This window comes from Vombatus ursinus, unplaced genomic scaffold (genome assembly GCF_900497805.2).
Source record: "Vombatus ursinus unplaced genomic scaffold, bare-nosed wombat genome assembly UNPS02010461.1, whole genome shotgun sequence".
NCBI lineage: Eukaryota > Metazoa > Chordata > Mammalia > Diprotodontia > Vombatidae > Vombatus > Vombatus ursinus.
Genome location: NW_020950239.1, coordinates 6213497 through 6241000, shown reverse-complemented (window position 1 = coordinate 6241000; position 27504 = coordinate 6213497). Strand labels below are relative to the sequence as shown.

The following is a 27504-nucleotide window of genomic DNA, read 5'->3' as shown; positions in this document are numbered from 1 at the left end:
AGCGCCCCGCAGGTTGCAATGAGGGAGCAGATTGCAGCTCCGAGAGCCACGGGAGTCGGCGAGGGGCGCTCTCCTTCCTCCGCCCCCGCCCCCGGGTCTGGCTGCCTCCCTCCCTCCCTCCCTCCCTCCCTCGGCCTCCTTCTCTCCCTCTTTTCTCCTCTTTCCCTCTTGCTAACGCCAGACCCAGGCGTCCTCGGCTCTGCCCGGAGGGACCAGGACCGATTGCAAAGCCCGGGGCAAAAGCCAACTAAACCCAGCTGCTCGGAGATCGCGCTGCAAGCCGCCCCTCAGCCCTCTCCTCCTCTTTCCTGCCCGGCCTCCCTTCTGTCTTTCTCATTCACTCACTCTCCTTTTTGCTCCTTCTTGCACACTGGGTTTCAGAGCAAAGGGGGGAGAGAAGCTGCAGAGGAGGAGGAGGGGGTGGGGGTGGGGAAGGAGGCTGGGATAAAAGCTCAAATTTCATTTTCGGTGAAGGAAAGCGCAGAAGAGCGAGTCTTTTTTATTTTTTCCCTTTTTTAAAAAAAAAGAAACTTTTTTTTTTTCGGGTTGTTGTTGTTGCTTCCCCTCCCCCGCCCCCTTTTGGGGAGTTTTGCTTTGCCCAAGTAGTTGAAAAGTGAAATCGACTCGTGATGGTCCTCCTGTCCCTTTGGTTGGTAGCAGCTGCTCTGATAGAGGTTAGGACTTCAGCTGATGGACAAGTAAGTGAAACAAACAAACAAACTCAACTCTTCCTCCCCCTCCCCCCCTCCAAAGAGTTGATTTCTCCTCCCACTCTCAGCTCTCTTTTGTAGAAGCCCAAAGTGAAGACTGGATCAGGGTGGATGTGTGTGCGTGTGTGTGTGTGTGTGTGTGTGTGTGATTTCTTTTTAAAAACAATTAACTGCATGAGATTTCCGAAAACCTTCCTGCTGGAGCCCAGGGCTTGTCATAAATATGACTTGTCCCACTGTGCGGCAATCAGAAGAGTTATCGGGGGGCACATTTCCATCCATCTTTTGGCAAACTGGGATCCGCCTCCCCCTAAGTGTCAGCTCATGAATGAGAGCCTGGAGGAGAGTTTCCTTAATCTCTTCCTTTTGCCTCCTTCCGTTCTATCCCGTTTTCCCTGGATTTTCTCTTTCTCCCGTGGTTGTAATCGAAGAGGAGAGACCCAGCGGCCAGTTATACACGTGTCCACGGAGAATCGCTGCCCGGTTTGGGGTTTGACAGATGGGGAGGGGGCCTGGAAACGTCTCCTGACTTTTACATTTTCCTGCCCCACCATCCTACCCCTGTGCCCGGTTTCCTCTTCTCTCCTCCCTCCTCCACAGCCCCTTCCACTACAGCTCCTCCTCCTCCTCCCCTCTTTCTAAAAAAGCTAAGTTCTGTTTTCTTCTTCCCTCCTTCCCCTCCCCCCACTCTCTGGAGACTCAAGGTGAACGCTGTAAACTTAGATGAGTCCTTGAGAACTCGAAATCGAAGGAAGGAGCTGAGTTTTGTAAATTAAATATGGACAGGAAGGCTGTGGTATGCGCGCTCTAAGGCTTTCTTTGCTGAGTGTGCTTCGCGTCTTCCAGTCTGCCTGCTCTGAGCCAAAGCTATAAGCTAGAGAAACTGATTTGCTGTGATTCCTTCCTGAGCTCAGATCCCTGGAGTTCTGTCCTTTTTCATGACAGATCTCATCCCCAGGGGCCTCCAACAACCCTACCCCCTCCATCATCCCGCTTTTGTGATTTAAACGCTTCCTTTGCCCACCAAAATCATCTTCGTTTTAATCCTTTCAACCTGGCCCAGCTTCAGTGATTTTCAAAATAGGGCATTCAGTGTTAAGATGACTTAGTTGTGTCCCTGAGTAAGTGTTGAGGTGTGCGTACAAATACACTGACATGCGTTTATAGACAATACCACTGATGAATTACAGCAGAAAAAACTTCGGGACGAGGCTGGGTAATCCAGCACACTGCTTTAGTGGTTAGCTACTTTCTAAAAATCATTACTTGAAGGTAGAAAACTTTCAGGAGAAAATGCTCATTTGACAGGACGGGACCTCAAGTAACTTTTTTTCTTTCTCTTTTTTTTTCTTTCCATTTTCAGGCGGGTAATGAAGGAGTGGTGCGCATAGGTAAGCCTCATTAATTATTTTCACATGGTGAGATACGGAGTAAATTTGGAAAGTTAACTTAGAACTGTTTCTGATGGGTATCCTGATAAGTAGTTGGAACTGTTTGCCCCCATTCATTAGCTGCCTGATCTCAAGTGAAGCTTTCTCTGAATAGTAAGGGGCGACAACTTAATTCTTTGATTTATCCCTCACATTTTTTTCCTTTCTTCTTTTTGGTTAACAGAACATTCTTAAATTCTTAATTTCTTCTCAAAATTTTTATTCTTTTAATTCATATTTATCATATATATGTAATATATACATACATAATCTTGTTTTTATATATATATATATATATATATATATATTTGCTTCTTATTGTTTTCCATATTAGATTGTGAGCTGTTTGAGGGCAGGGACAATTTTTTGCCTCTTTTTGTATCCCCGGCTCTTAACACATAGCCTGGCACGTAGGAGGTGCTTAATAAATGTTTATCGATAGACTGATTGTAGGATTCCACAAACCTTAAATTTGTCATAAAAGTTTAATTCATTATTATAATATGCTTACATAGTAAATATTATAATACCCTTGTATGTAACATTATATTTATAATAACTTATTGCTGACATTCTTGCAAACAGAAGAAAATACTTTCTAGGCAACAAGCTACATTCTTGTTCATTGCTTTTCTGTAAACATTTCCTTGTAGTTAGTTAACTTGGAGAAAAATTATCTCTTTGGGTAAAGAATTTTCTTCAGTGATATAACAAGGAATGTCAATAGTTACCGTTCAAAGAAGTTGTACTTTATGCCATACATACATACATATATACATACATACATATATGTATGTGTATAATCACTGATGGAGAGAAGATAAATTCTAGCAGTTCGTTGCTGTTAAGAGCTAAGTAGGGATTCTACTCCCAACCTTGCCTCCTACCTACTTCTTAAGTAAGCGTTGAGTCCCCTTACGTCTTTTGTCTTGGACGATGAGAGCGGGTCATAGATATCGTGGAGGTAGGAAGGAAAGAAAGTTTTTCGTTTGTATTTTAGGCATGTGGCCTTTACAAACAGCCATTTGTAATTTCTTTTTATTACTAGCCCACATGATTCAGAGATCAGAACTTAGATCTCTTTTGCTTTTTGTCCTATGGCTCTTAAGAACCTTGTAAAAAAGAACTTTTAAGAACAACCTATAAAATCTATAATTGCTTCAGCAGGGAATTCCTGGTATGAGGATTCCCTTAGACCAACTCAGTCTCTGCCTTGGTAGGTAGGTCTTACAGAGCTACCTGAGGGAAAACAGGGTTCATGGCTTGCTTCTATCACGTGACAGCTGTTTGGCACTGGGTAAGACTCACAAATTCTCAAGGCAACTCCCAAGTTGTCACTATATCTATGGAGGAAGTTCTTACAAGGCTGAAGTCACAACTCTAGGACCAAATATAATGATACAAAAGTTTATAATATCATATAATTCAAATTATAAAGCACCTACCTTGAAGAATCCCAGTTACAATGGCAGTGCAAGGATTATCACCCTCATGAGGAAACTAAGGCTCATAGTCTTGACTCCAAATCCAACATACTTTCTATTGCTGCATCATGCCACTTCTAAATCAACTTGAGGACTTAAAAGGAAGTTTTCTTCAATAACTATTAATTATTTAAAAACATCTTGAGTACCTGGATTTTAAGAATATGTTTGATGATTATCCATTCCTCAGGGAATACTTTCAATTAGAGTCAACTTGAGGTGGGGTCGTGCCTCTTCCAAGAAATTGCCCCAGCTCAGGCTTGAGGCCTTACTTTTTTACTGTTATTATTGATAATGGACAGAGAGCTGGCCTAGGAAAATGGGAAGACTTAGGTTCACCCCTGAACCAGACTTATCAAGTGGCTGAGGGAAAGTTTGTAACCTTTTAGTGATCGAGGCAATTCTAACACTACAGATTATATAGAAGCTGCCCTCTTACATTGGTGGAGGGAATTTCCTCATCTGGAAGTTCCCTTTTGTCATTGTAGCCACAGGATCAGACCCTATCTCTAGTATGAATAATAATTATAGTAATTATTATCCAAGGAATCAGCTGACTCTTTCCAGGGAAAGGTGTTGGAAAGAGAAAGAAACAGAGATAGACTCAGGGAGACAGAGACAAAAAAAATGTGTGTATGTGCTAATGACTTTCTTAGGACTGTGTCCTGTTTTATCAAATCGAGGTTTGGCTATTTCCAAATAAGTAAAAGGGAATGCCCCACCCCCACCTTGTAAGGTTTTGAGGTGACAGATGTGCTATTCTGTGTTTTCGTGTTCTTTGAGCGATGTCATTTGAGATTTGGATTTGGGTCACTTTTCTAGCTGTTATGGCAAAGACTTGTTTACAAATAATTTACTTTAGGGGCAGCTAGGTGGCACAGTGGATAGGGTTCTGGCCTTGGAGTCAGGAGGACCTGAGTTCAGATCCTGCCTCAGACACTTATTAACTCTGTGACCCTTGGCAAGTTATTTAGCTTCTAGTTGATTCAGTTTCTTCAACTATAAAATCATAATGGCATCTATCTCCTAGTTCCTTTTCCTTTCCCCTTTCTCCTTCCCTTTCCTTTTCCCTTCCCCTTACCTTCTACCAATGATGAGTTAGTTGTTGGCTTCTCAGAGATGCCTTTGACAGGAGACCTTATATTTGTCTTATGTGTATACTTTTTTTAACATATGAACTAGATTGAAATACACAGGACTGATTAATTTCTATGTAATTGAATGTTAAAGGCACAGTGAAAATTTTCCATGAATAATAACCAAGGAGAAACTGAATTTTCTTTATCATCCGTTTGACCTTTTCAAGTTTCTACAGTAGATGTAGGCACTCGAATGTTTATTATTGACTGATGTAAACAGATAGATGATCTGTGATGGTGGGGGAAGGGAGCAATGTTTCTACCCTTCTTCCCACACTACCCATTGGAAAGATGGTTTCTTGTCTTGTGGTTGGGTCTGACCCTGTTAGAAACTGAGCTTGGTCAGATGACTCAGATTTCCAATCCTGACCCATTTCTCCATCCCCATCTCCATCAGAGACAACATGCGTATCTGTGTGCTGTGACGTGACTAACCTAATCCCCCCCTTCCTCCAAAAGTCTTTTCATTTCTGACTCATGAAGTGGAATTGTAGGCTTCTGGGGGGGTAATTATGGGTACTCTTGCTGATTCTCCTTATTGGGTAATGAAGATAAATTTTGGTGACACACAAAGTTTGGGACATCTGAGCATGCTATAAAAACTGGAGAATCTGCCAAAGAATCTTTCTGATTATGACCTTTTCTTCTTTAGGCACCACACTGGGGCTGCTGTGAATTATTTTGGGGAAAGCATGTCCAAGCTTTATTGTAATGGTGGCCATTCCTTTTTCCCCACTCGCCCCCTCCAATGGGACCCATTGATCTTTCTTTGGCTGGATTTAGTTCTGCATTTTCCTATTTTTTCTTGCCACCCAACCCCCCAACATGATGGTGCCAGTAACACCATCAATTTCTGACTACCCAGTTGTCCCAAACCTCTTTTGATAATTTTCAAGCTTGCTTAACCAAGCAGCAAACATGATATAATGCTGCTGCTGCTGTTAATTGGCATTTATGGCTGAGACAACTAAGCAAGTTAGTTAACCTCTGTCTGCCTCAGTTTCCTCTATTGTAAAATAGAGATAATAACAGCACCTATCTCCCGTTGTTGTGGTGAGGATCACGTGAGATATTTGTAAAGTGATTAGTATAATTCCTGGCATGTAGTAAGTGCTTAATAAATGCTTGTTCTGCCCTTCCCCCTCTTCCCACCCTGCCCCAGGCTTTAAGGTTCATGAAGAACTTTTTGTCCGTTATCTTATTTGATCCTCACAACAACCCTGTGAGGTAGGTACTTTTATCATTCCCATAACAGGGAAACTGAGCCTGAGAGCCTTGCCTCTGTCACAAAATGAGCGATTGTCTAAGGTAGGATCCAAACTACATTCTTCTGATTCCACTGATATGTGGTTAGGTGAATGTTCGGAATTATCTGAAGCCTTGTCTCTTTCTCTCTTCACCTCAATTTTATTTCCCTCCAAAATGGGATGTTGGCACATTTCACAAGTGCTTGTCCAGAGATGGTCCAGTTTGAGGTTCATCTTAGCCCCCTTATTTTTGGTTCCTTCACCTGTCCATCTTTGGTCATTCAACAAACCACTTTTAAGTGCCTGCTACTTACAAAGCACTGATTTTTGGATCATTTCCCCAGACCTGGGAAATAAAACCGTTGGATATTCAAATGAGCCAGGTCTATTTGCTAGCAATTTGTGTTGAAATGTTTGATGGATGGTGAAGTTGAATTTGTTGACTTAAAGATGACTTAAAAATTATCTGTGGATTTCAATCATTTATGGTGTTGGATTCCCTATAACCAAAGAGAAGCGAGCAAATATTTGCCAGGCTCATTTATTACATGCTGTTATTGCATGCTTTAAGTTTCTTAGCCAAAATATGCAATATTTGTATAGCATAATATCAGCATGAACTTTTTTTCTGCCTTTATCATTGAAGTATTCCGTCCCCATGTTTTTGATGCACCCCAGCTTCTCTCTCTTCTGTGTCTCAAGTAACTATGGTAACCTAATCCTGGAATCCTAAGGCTGGAACAAACCCCCAAGGTCACTTCGAGCCTTTCCCTGCTTTTAGGCAGGGCTGATCATCCTTTCGACTGAGGGTAGCCAGCCCAAATTATCTTGAAAATCCATTAGGGGCAATTCTAGGTTGCCTGGTAAAATCATCAGTGGTTCAGATAGGAAGAACTTGGCTATACTCCTAGGAATGCATGTGTTGCCAATGATGACCTGAATCTGGGACCCTAGCTTAATTTCCCAAAGCAGAATGCTATCACCTCCACTCCTGGATAGCGACCCTATGGCCTTCTTTTATCAGATAACCAGAACATCTTTTCCCCTTTGGTGATTCACTGCCTGTTGCATTATTATGGCAGCATCAAAGTTTTTGGTATTTATTTTTTAAAATCTTTTTTTTTTTTGGCCTTGGCATACCAAGGCTGATAATTGGAGACTGTCACAGAGTCTGCAAATTTTCATTCTGTTTCTGTCCCACCCCCCAAAGATGGGACCAATTAACCATTTAGACATTTCTTTTTTCTGACCACCCATTAAACAAATATATGGAATTTTATTGCAACTACGAGGTTCAACTCCCACTTAAAACAGAACCCGTAGATTTATGGTCTTCAGAATGTGGATAATGAATCTCTTGACTTAGTAACCTCAGTTGACAGATGTAATTAATTTAGTTTCATTTCCCAAATGCTCTCGGAGTACTTTGCTGACTTGCTGTAAATTCTTGGGAAAGACAGTCTAATGTTTTGTGGTAAAATTGCAGTCTATTGTTCATAAACATGATTATTGTGGGTTCGGGATGATGAGTATTTATAGTATTTGGCCCCATTTGCACTGCAGGCCTTACTTAAAGGCTTTATCTGGTGGTTAGAAAGACTGTTGTGAACAAACATAGAGGTTAAAGTGACTTTCAGTGTGCTGCAATGTCAGCAAAGAAAAGGCTTTAGACCAATGGGAAACTAGGTCTTTGACAGTCAGTTTCCAGTGGTAGGTTGACATACATGGCCATGTACTGCATATTTGAATACAGCACAGTAAAACCAGTTTCTTTGGCTCCTTTCTATGTTTTGAAAGTTTTTGATTCCATATAGTTTGGAGATTAGGACTACTTAGTATGATGACGTCCATTGAAAGCATTGTTTTTAAAAATGGTTCTTTTGTTTTCATCATATTCGAGAGGCTTCAGATAGAAACAGCCCTGGAATAAATCGATGTCCTGAGAGCAGTATTCAGTGGACCATTGCCAAGGTAGATGGTGCAAATACATCCTGGGTACAACTCCATAACAGATTAGATGACAGGAATCTCTTCCTGTTCCTGTATGATTCCCACAAGGCCCTTTTAGCCAGGTCTCTATGCTTCAAAAGCTTTTCATTCCATGTAGTTTGGAAATTGAGGGTTTGGGACAGTGACATCTATTGACCCTTTTGAAGTTTTTCTGATTCAGTGTTGCGTCTGGGAAATTGATGGACCCAATTTGTATAGATTTCTTCAGGTAAAACGGACCAGACGTTTCTCCATTCTCTTAGGAGTTTGTTCTCTTTCCTTTTCAAGCTTCAACTGGCAAAATTTCTGATTGGGGTCAAATTGTTTATTTTGATTGTTGTGCTGCATTAAGTCTTTGGATTGCTTTAACCCTCTGACTTTGATTTTCAATTGCTGATTTTTATATAGTGCCTACGATGTGCCATTCTAATGGGGAAGAGGAGTCCCTACACACATATCTTATAAATATGAAATAAATCCATACCAATATATACAAGATAGTTTGGGGAGGGAGGGCACAAGTGGGGGGATCAGAAAAGGCTTCATGCAGAAGATCATGCTTAAGCTGTATTTTAAAGGAAGTCAGAATAATTCTTTGAGGCAGAATTAAGAAGGCACAGATGCCTCATGTGCAAAGATATAGAAGTGGAAGATGGAATGTTGTGAGTAAGGATTCAGTGATGTCGCCAGAGCTCAACTTACCAGTGTTTGAAGCAATCCTTGACATCTACCTTAATGGTTTCAGGGAACGTGAAATCCCCCTCTGTACATCACCCTGACTGGCATTCCCCTATTTTGAAGCTGTTGCCCTAAGCATGGATCATGGAGCATCCTCCTTTGAGGAGGAGGAGGAAAGAAGGAGGATGAGAAGGATTAGCTTCATCATTATTGATGAGAGAGACAGGCATTTATGAAGCACCTACTATGTGTTAGACAATGTGCTAAGTGCTTTACGTAGATTATCTCATTTGATCCTCACAACAATCCTAGGCGGTAGGTGCTATTATTTATCTCCATTTTACAGTTGGAGAAACTGAGACAGACCATGGTGAACTGAGTTGTTCAGGATCACATAACTAGTAAGTGTTTAAGGCAGGATTTGAATTCGAACTTTCTTGGTTCCAGCCCCAGGGTTCTATCCATTGCACCACCTAAATGCCAAACAAATTTTTATTTGAACCCCTTTCAGAATTTTATTTGGAATCCTTTTGAATCTAAGCTCTCCTACTTATATTTGTGGGATCTTGGGTAAGCTATATCTCTACTGACCAGTTTCTTCATCTGCAAGTCTTAGAGTAGGAACTCTTTAAAAACTCTTCCAATTTTTTTAATAGTCCTTTTCCCCCTTAGGATAATTGGGTTGATATCTTTTTTTAAAAGGGTCTATATTTCCCAATATATCCCTCCCAGAGAGCCATTCTTTATAATAAAGACTAAAAAAGAATTAGAAAAAAAACCTTCAAGAAAACTAACCAACACATTAAAAGTTGCCCACCTTTGCAAAGAAGGCTTGTGTGTATGTGTGTGTGTGTGTGTGTGTATGTATGTGTGTGTCTGTCTGCCTGTCTCTCTGTATGTATGTGTGTGTATGTAAGATGCCTTCTCATAGTTCTTCCTTGGAGTCACACTTTGCTATTCTAATTTTGCAGCGTTCAGTCTTGGTTGTTTTGCTACTGGCCTTTCTATTTCCATTGTGGTAATCATTATGTGTATAGTTTCCATGTTGACCTTTACTTTACTTTGCATCAGTGCATATAAGTATTTTCTTGTTTCTCTGTATTTGCTGTATTTGTAATTTCTTATAGCACAATCACATTCTGTTACATTCATGCACCACAATTTTGATTAAACATTCTGTAATCCATGGGTATCTACTTTGTTTCCAGTTCTTTGCTTCATAAAAAATGTAGCTGTAATTTACATATGTGCGTATATGTCTATGTATGTATGTATGCATTATGTATTCTTTCTGTCTTTGAGTTTCTTGGGCAATATGCCTAGCAATGGAATTTGAGTCAATGGGTATGGACTTTTTAGTCATTTTCTTTAAATAATTCCAAATTGTTTTCTAACATGGTTGAACAAATCATAGTTCTGACAACGTGTTCTTGTGCTTCTCTTTCTATGGCCTTTCTTTGATCATTCTTGTCGTTTGTATTTTTCCCAATTTGCTGGTGAAACCTTAGAGTCGTCTTGATTTGGAACACTTTATATGTTTAATAATTTAGACTTTTTATTCTGAGAACTTTTTATACAAAATTCAAAATTTTCATCAAAAACTTTGATGCAAAGATTTGTTTCCCCCTCATTGACTACTTCCCTTTCTATCCTGCTTGTGTTACCTTTGTTTGTGTAAAGCATTTTGATTCCATGGAAACAAAAGTATCTATTTGTAGCCCAAGGTTTTGAGCTACTTTCTCAGGGGTAGCCCTGACGGGATTGAGGGATATGATGTTTTTTAATGCTTGCATAGGTCACAAGCCCCCAGTGGTGTGTTCCCCACCATGTTTAGTAGTTTATTTCACTTAAGAAACCAGATTCAATTATCTTTTAGAAAGAGGAATTTTCTAAAGTGGTATAGTGAGGTGGCACAACCCTCTCTCCTCCAAAGTCTGTGTCACACCCTCTTACAGGTATGTACAGAGTACAAAGGAACATGGGCTCAAGGTTAGAGAATGCATGTGACAAAGGGGTAGCTCTTATCTCCTGGAAGTCTGTTTGTTAACAAATTCAAAATGTTCCCCTTAGTCTCTAGCTTTTTCTATGGGCTCTTTGTAGAGCCTTGAATCCTCACCCAATCTGTCCTTGGCTTTTAATACATATGCTGTCTTCAGCTGATTTGGGAAAACCTATTAGAAGAGTGATGGAAAGTCTCTTGGGGCAGCTAGGTGGTACAGGGGATGGAACCATGGACTTGGAATCAGACAAATTTAAGTTCAAAACAGGCCTCAGACACTTGTTAGTTGTATAACCCTGGGCAAGTCACATAATATCAATCTTCCCTTATCTGTAAAATGGGGATAATAAAAGCATCTAGCTTCCAGGTTGTTGTGAAGATCAGAGATAATCATTGTAAAGCACTAAGACACAATGCCTAGTACATAGTAGGTGCTTAATAAATGCTTTGTTTCTGTTACTTTCTTTTCTTTATATCCCTTTTTCTCTCCCTATCTCCCTCACCTCCCTTCATCCCTCCACACTTCTCTTTCTTTCTTTCCTCTGAAATTCACAAAATCTTCCCCCACTCGAGGTGAGAAAGAGACTCAAACCAAGGCCCAGGGCATCTCCAGTCCATTCCAGGGATGTAGCTAGAATATTCTCTCCTCTGCATTTGCTCGAATGTCCCAGGTTGTGAACCACCTCCCTCCTTTTTCTCACAGGATATGAGGCTCTCTCCCAATCTGGATAGAATTCCCGTAGTGTCTCATTGAAATGTCTTTGTTTCAAGGAATTGTTTACATATAATATTAATTTATTGATTCAATCAAGAAATGTCACTGTTTAGTTAATGTATCAGGACTTAGAATCAATGCAGTTTAAAGGAGGTAGGATGATTTGATTGATGTACTGAGTCCTGGTCTTACATATTTTATCTTTTATAATTACCTCAATCTCTTTACCCCCTAGACATAGGTGTGACAGGTACCTGATGTGAATGTCTTCTAATTTTTTTTAAATCACGTAATCTTTAACGTACTGGTCGCATTCATTTTTAGTTTATTGCTGCGTATAGTATAAGCTAAGTCAATTAGGTGGTGCAGTGGATAGAGTGCTGGCCCTAGAGTCAGGAAGATTCATCTTCCTGAGTTCAAATCTAGCCTCAGACACTTACTAGCTGTGTGACCCTGGGCAAGTCACTTAACCCTGCTTGCCTCAGTTTTCTCATCTGTAAAATGATCTGGAGAGGGAAATGGCCAACCACTCCAGTATCTTTACCAAGAAAACCTCAAATGGGGTCACAAAGAGTTGGATGCAATAGAACAACAACCATTTTTAAGCAGCCCTCTCCTCCCATTCAGTGGCCTGGATTCAATCCTCCTTTTTGCTGCCTCTTTCATTTTCCTGCAGCCCATAGGTGGGGTCAGGAGTTTGGTCTTAGTGGCTTCTCTTCTTTTCCACATTCATTTTTCTTATTTTAAGTTCTTCTTGCATCTATTCCATTTTGTCCTTTTCTATTTTATGATGATTCATTTTTTTATACTGTAATTCATATTCAGACTCTATTTATTACTAAACAACCTGTACATGATGATTGTTACAAGTAACCAACAGGTTATCTATATCTTCTAGATATCAAACCCTTTTCAGGAAGTTTGACACAAGACTTATTTTCCCATTTGATTGCTTCCTTTCTTCTCCCAGTTGTTAGTTTTGTTTGTTCAAAAGCATTTCCTTTTCATGTCATCAAAGTTTTGTATTTTGTCTTCTGTAATTGCCTCCATCCCTTGTTTGGTTAAGAATACTTTTCCTACCCATTGCTGTGAAATGTATATGATCTGCCTCTCTTCGCAGTATAATCTTTCATAATAAGGTCTCATATCCATTTAGAATGTGTTGTTGAATATGGTGTAAGGTGTTGGTCTGCGCCGAATTTCTGCCAGATTGTTTTTTACTTTTCCTTCAATAGGGAGTTCTTCCCTAAGTGCCCTTAACAATGTACCCTTCTCATTTGTTACTTACATTGTGATGCCCTATTTCATTGGCTTTATCAGAATAACTCCTCAATATAATGTTGTCTCGCTCCTTTCTTTTTACAGGAAAAGAAGCTAAGGTCCAGCTAAGGTTGCTAACACAGTTGGGATTGAAACCTAGGGCTTCTGATCCCCCACTTTGTGATCTCCTTTAATTTGAAGTTGTTTCATTCAGTTTTTCACAATAAGCTTTTTTGGGTAGCTATTTGTTTCCTCCATGCTCAGCACGTTTCCTGTCAAATTCAGTATTATTGGACTTCTTGGGAGACATAGTATATATAGGAGACAGGTGAAGAAGGAGAATGTGGGTAATGCATCCTGTCATCTGCTATTCCATGATATCCAACACACAAGCATGCGCGCACACACACAAACACAAACACAATACACACAATTGTTCCATCTCATTGTATCCAATGTATAACCCTAGGTCTTTCCACCTAACACCACCTATCTGATAAAAGAAATGGACTAGGGGAGTGAGGCAATCCAGGGTACTATGCCACACTGAAGACTTCTGGGAACACTGCTTGGGCCATAGTGCCCCCGTTTTAATTGTGGCCCATTATCTTGACATTTCATGTTTGTTATGCCTCACAGCTGGTTAAACAGCTTCACTGTTCCAGTGCTTTTAGTGGATGGAATAATTTTTTATTTCAACACAAACAAAACTCCTTAGATGCTGAACATATTGGTCAGTCAAGTTTTCTTGATGGGGCACAGGTCCCCAAAAGAGAAGTTTGGCACTTGAAGAGAAGTCAGCAGCAATGTTGAGAGTCAAAAGATCCCATGACTCCAAAGAAAAACCATTGTAACATTCAAATAGCTCTTTAAAGTTTGCAGAACACTTTCTTCACCGTCACTCTATGAGGCAAATGTATGAGTGTTATTTCTATTTTACAGACTTATAACACTTATTAGTGTTTATTTTCTAGTCCCTTAGACTATAGCATCATTGATTAATGCTCTAAATTAATTGATCATTGTTCTATGTAGTACTATAGTGACTCAAAATTCATGTGCCTCAAGAAGTGTCTTATTTAATCCCAGGGAGCAGTTTATAAATTGGAAAGATCTGAATAAATTATGGTCTATGAACAATTCACAGATTGAGCAGCCTGTAACTTGACATACACCAATGTTTGCTGGTCTGTAAGTTTCTTGGTATTCCTTTTGAGTTGACAGCACCCTATATCTGAAAATGATCTGAAAGGTGGCGTAGGTTGTATAGACATGTTTAAATTACAATGCTTTTAATGGACAACTTTTCTGGATTCTTATTGTCCCAATGAAGTGATGCTTTTTTTTTTTTTGACACTGACAATGTCTCCCCATTGTTGTTTGTCCTTTGCTCTCGAAGAGGACCATGGCATCAGGAAGGTGATGTCATGACTTACAAGTGAATTGGATTTAAGTGAGGCAGGGCTGTGCAAAGTCACCAGCCTCACTGTCTCCTCCAGAGCCATCAGGGTCCAGTGGCAAGATATAGATCGGTACAACTGGAGATGGTCCCCAGTAGAGGGTTGTAAGATGCTGTTAAATCCCATATTGTGGTATATTAAATACTACCCTTGAATTTACAAAGATCAGAGTTAAATCCTGCTATAGCCATGGACTTTGCCTGTGTGACTGTTTACATTTCTTGTCTATAAAATGAAAGGTTCCCTACCCCTGGTTTGGACTTTGTGGTCTGTAAGGTTCCTTTTATGTCCAACTCCATATCTTAGGCTAAAGCAGTTACTTGAAAACAAATATAATCTGAAATCTCATATAACTGGGGCTGACGGGGTAGTCCTTGATCAGTTTGATGAGTTGATAGGCTCTCTGACCAGGATGGAGAAAGACCCTCTGCCTGAGGAGTATAGAGATGAGCACTGGTACCTTGTTTACAAGACTGCCAAGACCCTGATTCATTCTAGGTAATGACTGGAGGTGCATTCAAGATGACTAACTTCACTTTTTTCTGTTCAGATGACAGATTAGGCTTCAAGGCACAGTTCAGGATGACCAGTGATGGCCCTGGATGCAGTGGGATACCCTGGCCTTTTTAAGCTAAGGTTTTCCCAGGTCTCAGTTTGTCTGAGGCAACCCCCATTCAGTGATTAAGACTAGGTGAGATGAGGCAAAGAATGGCCTCTTTTACCTAGTTAAAAAAAAAATCAATCTGAGAGGGGAAGACCCTCAGGGTTTCTGGTCAAAACAGAAACAATTGTTATTTACACTCCCTCTGAACTATCAGAGCCCAAACAGTGACCAAATGAGGCTTGGGCTGGGACCTATTGTTGGCCAATCAGTGAAAGCCAGAGTGATTTGGGTTTAGGGCATGGTCCTTAAAAAAGAAAATCTAGCCCATAAACCCCAAGATATCTTGTGAAGTTTCAATGCCCAAATTTATATTTGGTTTCAGTGATCAAATTTATATTCCTTTGGGCAGAGCACCTGTAGGTAAGGGTATGATTTCCTATGTGGACAGAAGGAGAGGAGAGAAAGAGAGGAGAGAGGAAGAGAAGGAAGGAAGGAAAGAAAGAAGGAAGGAAGGAAGGAATGAAGAAAAAAAAAGGAGTGAGCTGCATTTCCCTATATAAAGTGTAAAACCCCCATTGCGTGCATTGTCGAGGACTTTTTTTTTTCTGGCCTTGATGTTTCCTTATCAAGGTGTAAGTTATTTGCCTTGTGTTAGGTATTGCTTACCCCACTGATACCATGTTGATGATGATGGATTTAGTGGTACTGGTTGTCTATTGACAACATGTTGATAATGATGGATTGGCAATTACTGATCAATTCATCATCAGTTTGTTATATACCTCAGGTTATATCCGTGGACTTGTCCTTGTAAAAGGAATTACAGATAGAGAAAACAGAGACTAAAAAGTTGGAGAGAAATACTGAGAGGAGAGGGATGATAGGAATAGATGTGATTCTCTGAAAAAAGTCCTCTCTGCTCACCCAGCTTTCTTCAGGGAAGCTTGTGGCCCCAGGATTGACAGCAAATGGAGGAGACAGAATTGTGAGGAAATCTTGGGTCACTGTAGGATGTGAACCATCAATAGTGGGGAAGCTTTAATTGAGCAACAGAATTCCTGGGCCAAGCAGAGAATTTCTAGGAGCTGAAGAACAGCTAGGATAGAGACATAGAATGGAGGAGCCAACCTGGACCTCTTCATGGTTACTGTGAGCTATGTGGGTTGTGTAGATCTTGTTGGGGCGTGTTCTCTGTTGACCTTTTGCCTTTCAGAGTGGTGGTAGAGGGAGTTTCCTTATCTGGGAGTCCTTTATATCATTAAATCACAGGGTTCCTCCCCGTTCCTATTCTTGCCCATAGCCAAATTTACGTTTTTCATGTCTTGGCGATGAGGCTTCTTCTAATTTGCTTGTGAGCCTTCTCATTGGTGAGTGTCTGGGGGAGTATTGTTGGTTTGAAATTGTGTGGTAGAGATTATCTCTTGGTAACTTATTTTGTGTATAAGACCCAGGACAGGCCATATTTCTGATGGTCATGAACAGTATTGATTCCAAATGCTCTTAGAAAGAATGTGCCCCCAGAGGTAAGATTAGCACATTAACATTCTCGCCTTCTGGTATGATTTTTTAAAGAACCTTATTCTACATTTATCAGCACAGCTAACCACATTAAAATAAATTGAACAAAGTTAAAACCACCACAATATTTTCCTTCAAAATGTTTCCCTCTCCCCTTTTAAAACTCTCCCCTTACCTGATTTTATGCACTGAAAGAATGTGCTGTTCTTTCCTAAATGGCTTTCTTGAACACAAACATTGGGCAACTGGAGTTTATTTTCAAAGCCAGATGAAAAAAATGAGAAGAATTTTAAGATCACAACTATTTGTTTCCTCTTTCCTAATAATGAGCAAAAAATTAATGTGTGCCTTCAGATAGCTAAACAAAGATTCTTTGGACGTAAAACAAAGATTTGCAGCTGGGAGAGAAAGCTCGTGAACATATTTCTCGGGACAGAAATGATAAGGTTCTAGAGCTGGAATGGGTCAAAGAGTGGCTGGATTAAAAATTTCCACACATGTCATAATTAATTTTACTTGCTTTTGAGAAAAGATGCTTCCACTTTTATCTCCATGTTTACAGCCTTTCTGTTTGGCCAGTTCCTTTATACAACTACTTAAGACCATCCTCCCACCTCGTTTTTTTTTTCCTTCAGGCCCTTGTCATTGCTGATGGCAGTGTTACTCTTTACAAGACAACTGAAAAACATTTTTAGAGTTGTTTTTTTAGCTATTGAAAAACACACACTTGAAATTATTTTTTGATGTCAACTTGTTGCATGTTTAGAGTGCATACCTTTATAAAGGAAATGCCTTCGTAGATAGCATTGGATACACTTACATCACTAATCTGGCCTAGAATAGCATAATGGATAAAGAGCTAGATTTGAAACGACAAAGACCTAAATCCAGCTGTCACCTCTGACACATAGGGGCTTTGTGACTCTGAGCAAGTCACTTACACCTTCCAGTCTTCTTCCATGTACCCTGTGATCCAGTGACACTGGGATCTTTTCTGTTCCTTGTACGAGACACTCCATCTCCCAGTTCTATAGGTTCATTGGCTGTCTGGTTCCTCTTGTCTAGAGTTTGCTTCCTCATCTGTCTCCTGGCTTTCCTGGCTTCCTTCAAGTCCCAGCTAAAATCTAAAAATTTCTACAGGAAGTCTTTCTAGATCTCCCTTAATATTACTCTCTTCCTTCTGTTAATTATCTATGATTTGTCCTGTAAATAGCTTGTTTGTACCTAGTTGTTAGCATGTTATCTCCCTCATTAGACTGTATAGTTCCTGGAAGGCAGGGACTATCTTTTGCCATTTTTTTTGGTATCCCTAGCACTTAGCACAGTGCCTAACACACAGCAGGCACTTATTAAATGCTTGTTGACTGACTGACCATTGACTCAACCTTTTCAGTGCTCCAGGGAATTTTCTAACACTGTAAACTGCAGAGAAGGTGCCAACTTTCATCAATAATGGGAATTTCCTAGTCTAGGCCTTTCCTAGCACAACCACCCATGTGCACATGTGTGTGCATTCATTTATCTATAGCTCACATTTGTATAAAATCAATGAAATCACAATCTGATGGTCCATTCATGTCTCTTTGTGGAGCGATAAAGCTGTATAACAGGAATGTGTTGTTAAATTTTCAGTGTGATCATTTGTATCTCAGAAATCAGCAAATGCTACAAATCAGGGCTTGATTTATAGTTTTGCTGATTGTTTCAACTTAAGAAAATCTAAATAAATAAATATAACACACATTTATTTATAGTAAATATCAATAAATATAAAATTAATAAATATGTAAAATGTGAAAATGCAGATTCAACTTAAAAATGTTTGTGTATACTTTTTTTTTGAAGGGCTAGTTGTTAAACATTTATCAGCACCCCCCCCCCACGTGTATATGTGTGTGCATTCACTTATCTATATAGCTCACATTTGTATAAAAATATAAGATTTACAGAGTGCTATCCTTACAATAGGCCAATGAGATCAGTTCTCATTACACAGGGTTTCACAGCCTTTGAGGGGAGGGATATTGGAAATGTTGGTTTTTTACCCAGCTTAGTCTGACACCTGGATCAATTTTTGTCTATAGCTACCAGACAAAGCTGGTGTGTGTGGTGGGTTCAGCCCCCAGCAATGATCTCATATCCTTTATTTCTAGGGAGCCAGAAACCCTTGTTAGCTTTGGGCTAGAAAGGGTCTCCTGGAATGGAATGGGGGAAAAGGGTTGTAGTTGTAATAGAGATGATAAGATGATCACTTTCCAACCACTTTCTGTGTTGAGCATAGCATGATGAAATAGCCATTGGGGCTTGTATTTCCAAGTGCAGGTGAAGAGGTTCCTGCTGGATCTCCCCATGGCAATAAGTTTATCCAAAACCTCTTCAGATATGGTAGACACTTACTCTGCTCAGCCATCGGATGGAAAGGGAGACTTGATGTTGGAGAGGGACAGAAAATGGGGGCAGTGGAACTATGGCAGAGGGGCCTAGAGGGAGAAGAAGCTTCCACTTGAGAGAAGGGAGATTAGAAACCCTCCTGGGGCCAGTTCTTGTTCTTTCTCCCTGTTCCTTCCCTCTCTCCCCACTTCACCCTGGGCAGGGACTTGAGCTGAGCCTTCTCCTGTTCTTTCCCACCATGAAGAGGCTGAGGATACCCAACCTCAGGGAGGTTTAATGGGGAGGAGCCAAAGAATTGGGAAAAAAACTAAGGACAATTGCCTGGGAAAAAAAAAAAAATTAAAAGGTTTAATTCCCCAAAGGCCAAGGGTCTAGAGTAAAAATCTAGCTCGCAAGTAAATAAACCAACTGAGAATCAGCTCATAGAGACCGAAGGAAAAATTCATTAAAATGCTAGGGGAGGACAGAATAATGAACAAATATTAGTTGAGGAAGGCAAATGAACCACAATTCTCCATCAAAAAAGAGAATCCTACACCTTCCCCAGAGATCATGAAACAACAGCAAGAAATCCCAGAAAGGCAAAAAAGATAAATACAACTTTCCAGAGAAGATGTTAGGAATGGAATGAGTTAATTAGGTTGAAAATCAGAGTTTTCAAAACTGAATCTTGAAAACAAAAATAGTAGGGTAGAGAAGAATTGAATGCAAGAAATTGGGCCAAAAAGATGCAAAAGGCATTGTTAAAAAGAACACATGCATTGTGTACTCATCAAAGTGATTGTCTTTAACAACAGAATGCACAGAAAGAATTTCAAGATCCTGTGAACGAGAAGCAAATAAAAACAAACAAACAAAAACACCTTGAATGACAAACTGTATTCAAGAATATAATCCGAGACAAAGCACTTATTAATCAAATCCATATCACCACCAAAACAAATGCAAGATTCATGTATCAGACTCCAAATCATGTCCTGGTTAAATTTTGCAACTACAATAGCAAACATCACATTTTGCATGCACTGGGACAAAGACCTCGAAACATAAAGCAACAATGAATTTGAAAAACCTAGCATTATTCTGGAGTCTCAGGAAAATCAGAGCAAGAACTGAAATAGGGTAGTCTAAAAATTAAAAACCTTAAACTGCAACCTAAAATAATATTCTGCAAAGTTGGGCATAATCATCTGAAAGAAGAAAAAAAAAGACGGATCTTTAATCAAAGATAATCATGTGGGGCAGAGAGACACAGGTAAAGACAGAGAGAAAAAGGGAGAGGGAGGAAATAGATAGACTTGACTTGCAAGCAGCCTAACCAGTGAAATACAGGAAAGGTGAGTGATAACAATTATCAAAAAAGACTAATGTAAACAATGGTCTCATGTTCGTAGCCTCATCTTTTTTTTTTTTTTTCAAAGGAAATATTGAATTGAGGGACAGGTAGGTTGCCCAATGGATAGAGTAGAGGGCCTGGAGTCAGGAAGTCTCATCTTCCAGAGTTCAAATCCAGCCTCAGACACTTGCCAGCTGTGTGACCCTGGGCAAGTCACTTAACCCTGTTTGCCTCAGGTTCCTCATCTGTAAAATGAGCTGGAGAAGAAATGGCAAACCACTCCTACATCTTGGCCAAGAAAACCCCAAATGGGGTCAAGGAAGAGTTGGACACAACTTAAAAATGAATGAACAACAAGATATTTACCAGCACACCCCTAAGAGATATGGTATTACTACCTTGGGGTGTGTAGTAGGGGCTGAAAGAGACGGGGTGGGGTAGGGTTTCAGCAGTACAACTCCTGGACCCTTTCTTTGTGGTATTCAACTCTACAGGAGCCTCCATCCTCAGTTCCATGCTGATTCTCACAGTTTTCCTTATAAATTTGGTTGCATTGATTTTGTTGGTGTAAAAACTTTTAGATTTTTTACATTTTGCAACTTTACATTTCACATCGATTTTACATTTTGTAATGTTCTCTATATCTTCTTGAGTCCTGAATTCTTCCCTTATCCATAAATCTGACAGATAAAGTATTCCATGCTCTTAATTTGCTAATGTTATTAACCTTTCTGTGTAAATCATGTGTCCATTTTGATCTTATTTTGGTATATTGGTGTGAGATGTTGGTCCATACCTAGGTTCTGCCATACCATTTTCCAGTTTTCTTAGCAGTTTTTGCCAAAAATGAGTTTTTGTTCCAAAAACTTGGATCTTTGTGTTTATCATGTACTAGATTATTATGGTCATTTATCATAATTTAACTTGTACCTAATCTATACCACTGATCTACCACTCTATTTCTTAGCCATACCAGATTGTTTTGATAGTTACTGCTTTATAATAGAGATCTGGTACAGCTAGACTACCTTCATTCATTACAATTTTTTTTTATTGATTCCCTTGATAACCTTTAGCTGTTATTCTTTCAGATGAATTTTGTTATTATTTTTCTAGCGCCATAAAATAATTTTTGATAGTTTGGTATGGCACTGAATAAATAGATAAATTTAGGTGGAATTGTCATTTTTATTATATTGGCTTGGCCTACCCATGAACAATCAATATTTTTCCAATTGTTTAGATCTGTCTTTATTTGTGTAAAATGTTTTATAGTTGTGTTCACATAGTTGCTGGGTTTGTCTTGTCAGGTAGATTACCAAGTATTTTACATGGTTTACAGTTATTTTAAATGGAATTTCTTTTTCTATCTTTTGCTGCTGGACTTTGTTAGTAACATAGACATGCTAATGATTTTTGTGGATTTATTTTGTGTCCTGCAACTTTGATAAAGTTGTTAATAATTTCAAGTAGCTTTTTAGTTGATTCTTTAGTATTTTCTAAGGATAATATCATATCATCTGCGAAGAGTAATAGTTTTGTTTCCTCATTGCCATTCTAATCCTTTAATTTCTTTTTCTTCTCCTATTGCTATAGCTAACATTTCTAGTACAATATTAAATAATAGAGGTGATAATGGGCAAACTTGCTTCACTCCTGATTGTATTGGGAAGGCTTCTAGCTTATTCCCATTACAGATAATGCTTGCTCATGGTTTTAGTTAAATATTAGTTATCATTTTAAGGTAAGCTCCATTTATTCCTATGCTTTCTGGTGTTTTTTTTTTTTTTAACAGGAATGGGTGCTGTATTTTGTCAAAGGCACTTTCTGCATCTACTGTGATAATCATATGATTTCTGTTGTTTTTCTTATTGATATGGTTAATTATGCTGATAGTTTTCCTAATATTGAACCAGGCCTGCTTTCCTGGTATAAATCCCACTTGCTTATAATGTATGATCCTTGTGATATATTGCTGTGTATTTTATTTAAAATTTTTGCATCAAATAGTCATTAGGAAAATTGGTCTATAATTTTCTTTCTCTGTTTTGGCTCTTTCTGGGTTAGGTATCAGCACCTTATATATGTCGTAAAAGAAATTTAGTAGGACTCCTTCTTTGCCTATTTTTTTTTAAACAGTTCATATAGTATTGGGATTAATTGTTCTTTAAATGTTTGGTAGAATTCACTTGTGAATCCATCTGGCCTTGGGAATTTTTTCTTAGGAAGATCATTGATGGCTTGTTCAATTTCTTTTCGATTGGTTTATTTAAGTATTTTATTTCTTCTTCTGTTAATCTGGGTGATTTATATTTTTGTAGATATTCATCCATTTCATTTAGATTGCCAGATTTATTAGCATATTTTTGGGCAAAATAGCTCCTAACAATTGTCTTAATTTCCTCTTCATTGGTGATGAATTCACCTCTTTCATTTTTGATGCTAGTAATTTGATTTTCTTCTTTCCTCTTTTTTAAATCAAATTAACCAATGTTTTATCTATTTTATTGTTTTTTTTCCATAAAACCAGCTTCTAGTTTTATTTATTAGTTCAATTGTTTTCTTACTTTCAATTCTATTAATCTCTCCTTTGATTTTTCAGGATTTGCAGCTTGATGTTTAATTGGGGATTTTTAATTTGTTCTTTTTCTAGTTTTTTAGTTGCAAGCCCAATTCATTGATCTACTTTTTCTCTGTTTTATTGATGTAAGCAATTAGAGATGCAAATTTTCCCCTAAGTATCACTTTGGTTGAATCCCATAAATTTTGGCATATTGTTTCATTGTAATTTTTTAAATGAAATTATCAATTATTTCTATGATTTGTTCTTTGACCCATTTATCTTTTAAGATTAGATTATTTAATTTTCAATTAATTTTTAATTTATCTTTCCATTGTCCATTATTATTATTATTTTTAGGCAGTTGAAGTTAAGTGACTCACCCAGGGTCACACAGCTAGTAAGTGTCAAGTGTTGGTCTGAGGCCAGATTTGAACCCAGGTCCTCCTGACTTTAGGGCCGGTGCTCTATTTACCGTGCCACCCACCTGCCCCTATTGTCCATTATTGAATGTTATTTTTTATTGCATTATGATCTGAGAAGGATGCATTTATTACTTCTGCTTTTCTGCATTTGGCTGTGAGGTTTTCATGTCCCAATACATGGTCAATTTTTGTGTAGCTGCCACGTACTACTGAGAAAAAGCCTTTCTATTCCCAGACATTTTTCTCCAGAGATCTATCATACCTAATTTTTCCAGAATTTTATTCACCTCCTTAACTTCTTTCTTGTTTATTTTTTTGGTTAGATTTATCTAATTCTTAGAAGGGAAAGTTGAGGTCCACAACTAGTACAGTTTTATTATCAATTTCCTCCTGTAACTCATTTAACTTCTTCAAAAATTTAGATACTATACCATTTGGTGCATATATATTTGTATTGATGTAACTTCATTGTCTACGGTACCTTTCAGCAAGATATAGTTTCCTTCATTATCTCTTTTAATTAGATTTTTGCTTTTGCTTTGTCTGAGATCATGATTGGTAACCTGATTTCTTTGCTTAAGCTGAAGCATAATATTCTGCTCCAGCCCCTTACCTTTATCCTGTGTGTATCTTTGTTTCAAATGTGTTTCTTGTAAACAACATATTGCAGGACTCTAGTTTTTAAGCCATTCTGCTATCTACTTCCATTTTATGAGTGATTTCATCCCATTCACATTTATACTTAAAAGTAACTGTGTATTTCCCTTCTTGCTATTTTCCCCGTGTTTATTCCCCCTCTGTCTTACCCCCAACCCGTTCCCTCCTCATAAGTGTTTTACTTCTGATCACCACCTTCCCCAATCTACCCTCCCTTATATCAGTCCCACTCTCCCTTCTATTATCCCTGTCCCTTTTTACTTCCTAATAGGGTGAGAGATTTCTGCATGAAATGGAGCCAATTTTGATAAAAGTAAAGTTAAAGTTTGCCTGCCACCCATCCATCTTCCCCTCCATTATAATAGCTCTTTTTATGCCTCTTTTATGTGGGGTAATTTACCCCATTCAATCTCCCCCCTCCTTCTTCTTCCATTGCTATTTTCTCTCTCACCCCTTTACTTTTTGGGTGGGTGTCATCTCATCAAACTGACCTTATTTCCTCATCCTATGTCTACATGTACTTCTGATTGCTCTTCAAGTAATGAAGTTCTTGTTTTTATTTTTATTTTTAAATTTGGCAATTGGGGTTAAGTGACTTGCCCAGGGTCACACAGCTAGTAAGTATTAAGTGTTTGGTCTGAGGCCGGATTTGAACTCAGGTCCTCCAGACTTCAGGGCCAATTGCTCTATCCACTGTGCCACCTAGCTGCCCTAAATAATAAAGTTCTTAAGAGTTACAAATATTATCTTGCCATATAGAAATATAACAGTTTAACCTTATTGAATTTCTTATGTTTTCTCTTTCTTGTTTCTGTTTTTACCTTTTTATGTTTCCCTTGAGTCTTGTATTTGGAAGTCAAAGGTAAGCTGATTCCCTGCTCCTTAGATAAATTCCAAGGCACTTTTCTAGTTGTTTGGACAGGAATTTGGAAGGGCTGCAGAGGGTTCCTTCCTCACTCTGCCATCTTGACACTGGAAAAAAAATTTTTTTTGCTTCAATTTCTTCATTTGAAAACTGCCTATTCATATCCTTTGACCATTTATCAATTGGGAAATGACTTGTATTTTTATAAATTTGACTCATTTCTCTCTATATTTGAGGAATGAAGCCTTTATCAGAGATACTTGCTGTAAATTTCCACCCCTCCACCCAGTTTCCTGCTTTTTTCCCCCCGATTTTGGTTGTATTGATTTTGTTTGTGCAAAAACTTCTAAACTTTAAGTATAATCAAAACATTCATTATACGCTTCATAATGCTCTATCTTATTTGGTCCTAAATTATTTACTTATCCATAGATCTGATGACAAGCTGTTCCATGCTCTCCTAATTTGCTTATGGTATCATCCTTTCTGTGTAAATCATGTACCTACTTTGATCTTATCTTGGTATATGGTGTAAGATGCTAGTGTATACCTAGTTTCTGCCATACTCTTTTCCAGTTTCCCCAGTAGTTTTTGTCAGATAATGAGTTTTTATCTCGAAAGCTAGAGTGTTTGGGTTTATCAAACACTAGATTCTTATGGTCATTTACTACAATGTATTGTGTACCTAATGTATTCCATTGGTCCACCATTCTGTTACTTAGCCAGTACCAGATTGTAGTGATAATTACCACTTCATAATAATGTTTGAAATCTGGTATGGTTAGACCACCTTACTCTTTCAACTTTCTAACCAGTCCACTTAAATGAGAAGGGGCTCTTTGCTGTTAGGGTGGCCACTTAGTGATGTTTTATTTGGCCTTGGCAACCAATCAAGCAAAGAAAAATAGAGAAGGCCCTCAGTCCTTTGCAGCCCCTTTTCCTACCTGAAGGGATAAGGTCTAAGTAGTTAAAAAAGGGAACAGATGGCATTAAAGATCACTCAATTCTGTACTGTCTACAATCAGTATAGAAACTACAAACTCATTTGACTCTTGGTATTCTTCAGGTGAGTCCCTTATCCAGAGACTGGTTCCAGAGACTTAACTACTACTTAACTTAGACTAGTTAACTAGATCTAACTGCTAGTTAAGTCAGATCATATGTACTTTGATATTCTTTCTCTTAAAGGGAATCAATCAAGCAATCAACATTCAAGGAAGTTAGCTTTGACCTGAAAGAGTTGGTTTTGTAATTCATCAAAAAGCCACACATAAGTAAGTTTTCATAGAATACTTTGTCATATTGTGTTCAGTCAATAAGTATTCTTTTTAAAAAAATTCCACCTTGAAGATAATTGGAGTCTACAAGTCAACATTTATTACGGAGTATAAAAAGGTAGTCAAGTGGTACAGTGGATAGAATGCTCGACCTAGAGACAGGAAGACTTATCTTTGTGAGTTCAAATGAAGCCTCAGGTACTTACCAGCTGTGTGACCTTGGGCAAGTCACTTAACCTTATTTGCCTCAGTTCCTCATTTGTAAAATGAGTTAGAGAAGGAAAATTGCAAACCACTTCAATATCTTTGCCAGGAAAACCTCAACTGGGTCATGAAGAGTCAGGCATGACTGAAAAATGACTGAACATAAAAAGGTAGAGAAATTCTACAAAGAGCTTGATGAAACTCTCCAAATTCAGTCAACGTGTGCTTAGTGACATCAGCACAAAAGAAGAAGAGCGTGGAGAAAACTATGTTGGAAAATGTGATTCTAGTGTAGGAAATGAGAGAGATCAAAGGCTTGTAGACTGAACAGAAGACCCAAGCTTATGCCTCGTGGACAGATGGTCTCTTGGTCCCAGACATTGCGAGCACTAAATAGCATCACAAAACACTGAATTAATTAGTTTTAACAAATTGTGATAATGAAATAGTGTTTTTGAAGGAGTAAAGTAGCCAGCCTCCCTAAGGGCAAAGGAGAGATGCATGGTGGGTATGAGTACTTGACAGTACATTACTAATTAGGGGTATACAGGAGAAGTCAAGTGAGAGATGTCATTACAGAGACATTTGTCCAGACCGACCTTCATTCTCAATTTACACATGCGTGAAACACCCAGGATTCCAGAGCAATCATGCTAGCATTTTAGGTTGGCTCCCCCATCATCAGTTTATGACAGGACATGGCCTGTATTTGTACAGAATGAGAAGGTGGGGTTGGGTTGCAATGTGCATGGTGGGAGGGAGTTACAGAATGAAAATTACAGATCCATTTAAGTTTCGAAATACAACTGGGGAATCAGCACTTCCAGATGAGATGGCCCTGATCTCTTTGCAATAGTCTGCTTCAGTGGGAAGAGCAGTGAACTTGGAGTTAGGAGTTATTCTGAGTTTGAATGTTGACTCTGTTACTATAGTTTTTAATTAATTTCACCACTCTGGGACTAACTCACAGGGTACTCATAAGGAAAACATTTTATCTACTGTAATGAATTATTAAAATGTGAATCATTATATGCTATGAAGCTATTCTAGTATATAATAATAATTGAGTTCAAATTTAGACACGTGGAATTGCAGATGTCTTCAAGACATCCAATGTGAAATGTCCAATAGGGGATTGATGATCTGGGATTGAAGCTCTGAGGAGATATATAAATGTGTATACACAAATGTACACACACACATGGGAAGGGTGGAAGGGAATAAGCACTACTATGCGCTGCATACTGTGATGAGCTCTTACCAAATATTATCTACTTTATATGTATAATATACATATGTATGTATATATGAGTGTATCTATCTCTATATGTCTATCTATCTGTCATCTTCCTGTCTGTCTGTGTATCTATCCATCCATCCATCCATCCATCTATCCGTCTATCCGTCTATCTGTCTATCCGTCCATCTGTCCATCCGTCTCTCTGTCTATCTGTCCATCCGTCTGTCCGTCCATCCGTCTATCCGTCTATCCGTCCATCCGTCTATCCGTCCATCCATCCATCCATCCATCCATCCATCCATCCATCCATCCATCC

General features: G+C 38.8%; 1 protein-coding gene across 1 annotated transcript in view; it reads left to right on the top strand.

The window, feature by feature from the left end:
- Window positions 1–443: 443 nt before the first annotated feature.
- The window catches only part of ADAMTS3 (ADAM metallopeptidase with thrombospondin type 1 motif 3), a 283034-nt gene continuing 255973 nt past the window's right edge, over window positions 444–27504 (top strand). Inside the window, exons 1-2 of the mRNA XM_027854644.1 lie at window positions 444–698; window positions 2074–2101. Coding sequence (XP_027710445.1) covers window positions 630–698; window positions 2074–2101 — 97 coding nt within the window. The 5' untranslated portion in view covers window positions 444–629. The remainder of the gene's footprint in view (window positions 699–2073; window positions 2102–27504) is intronic.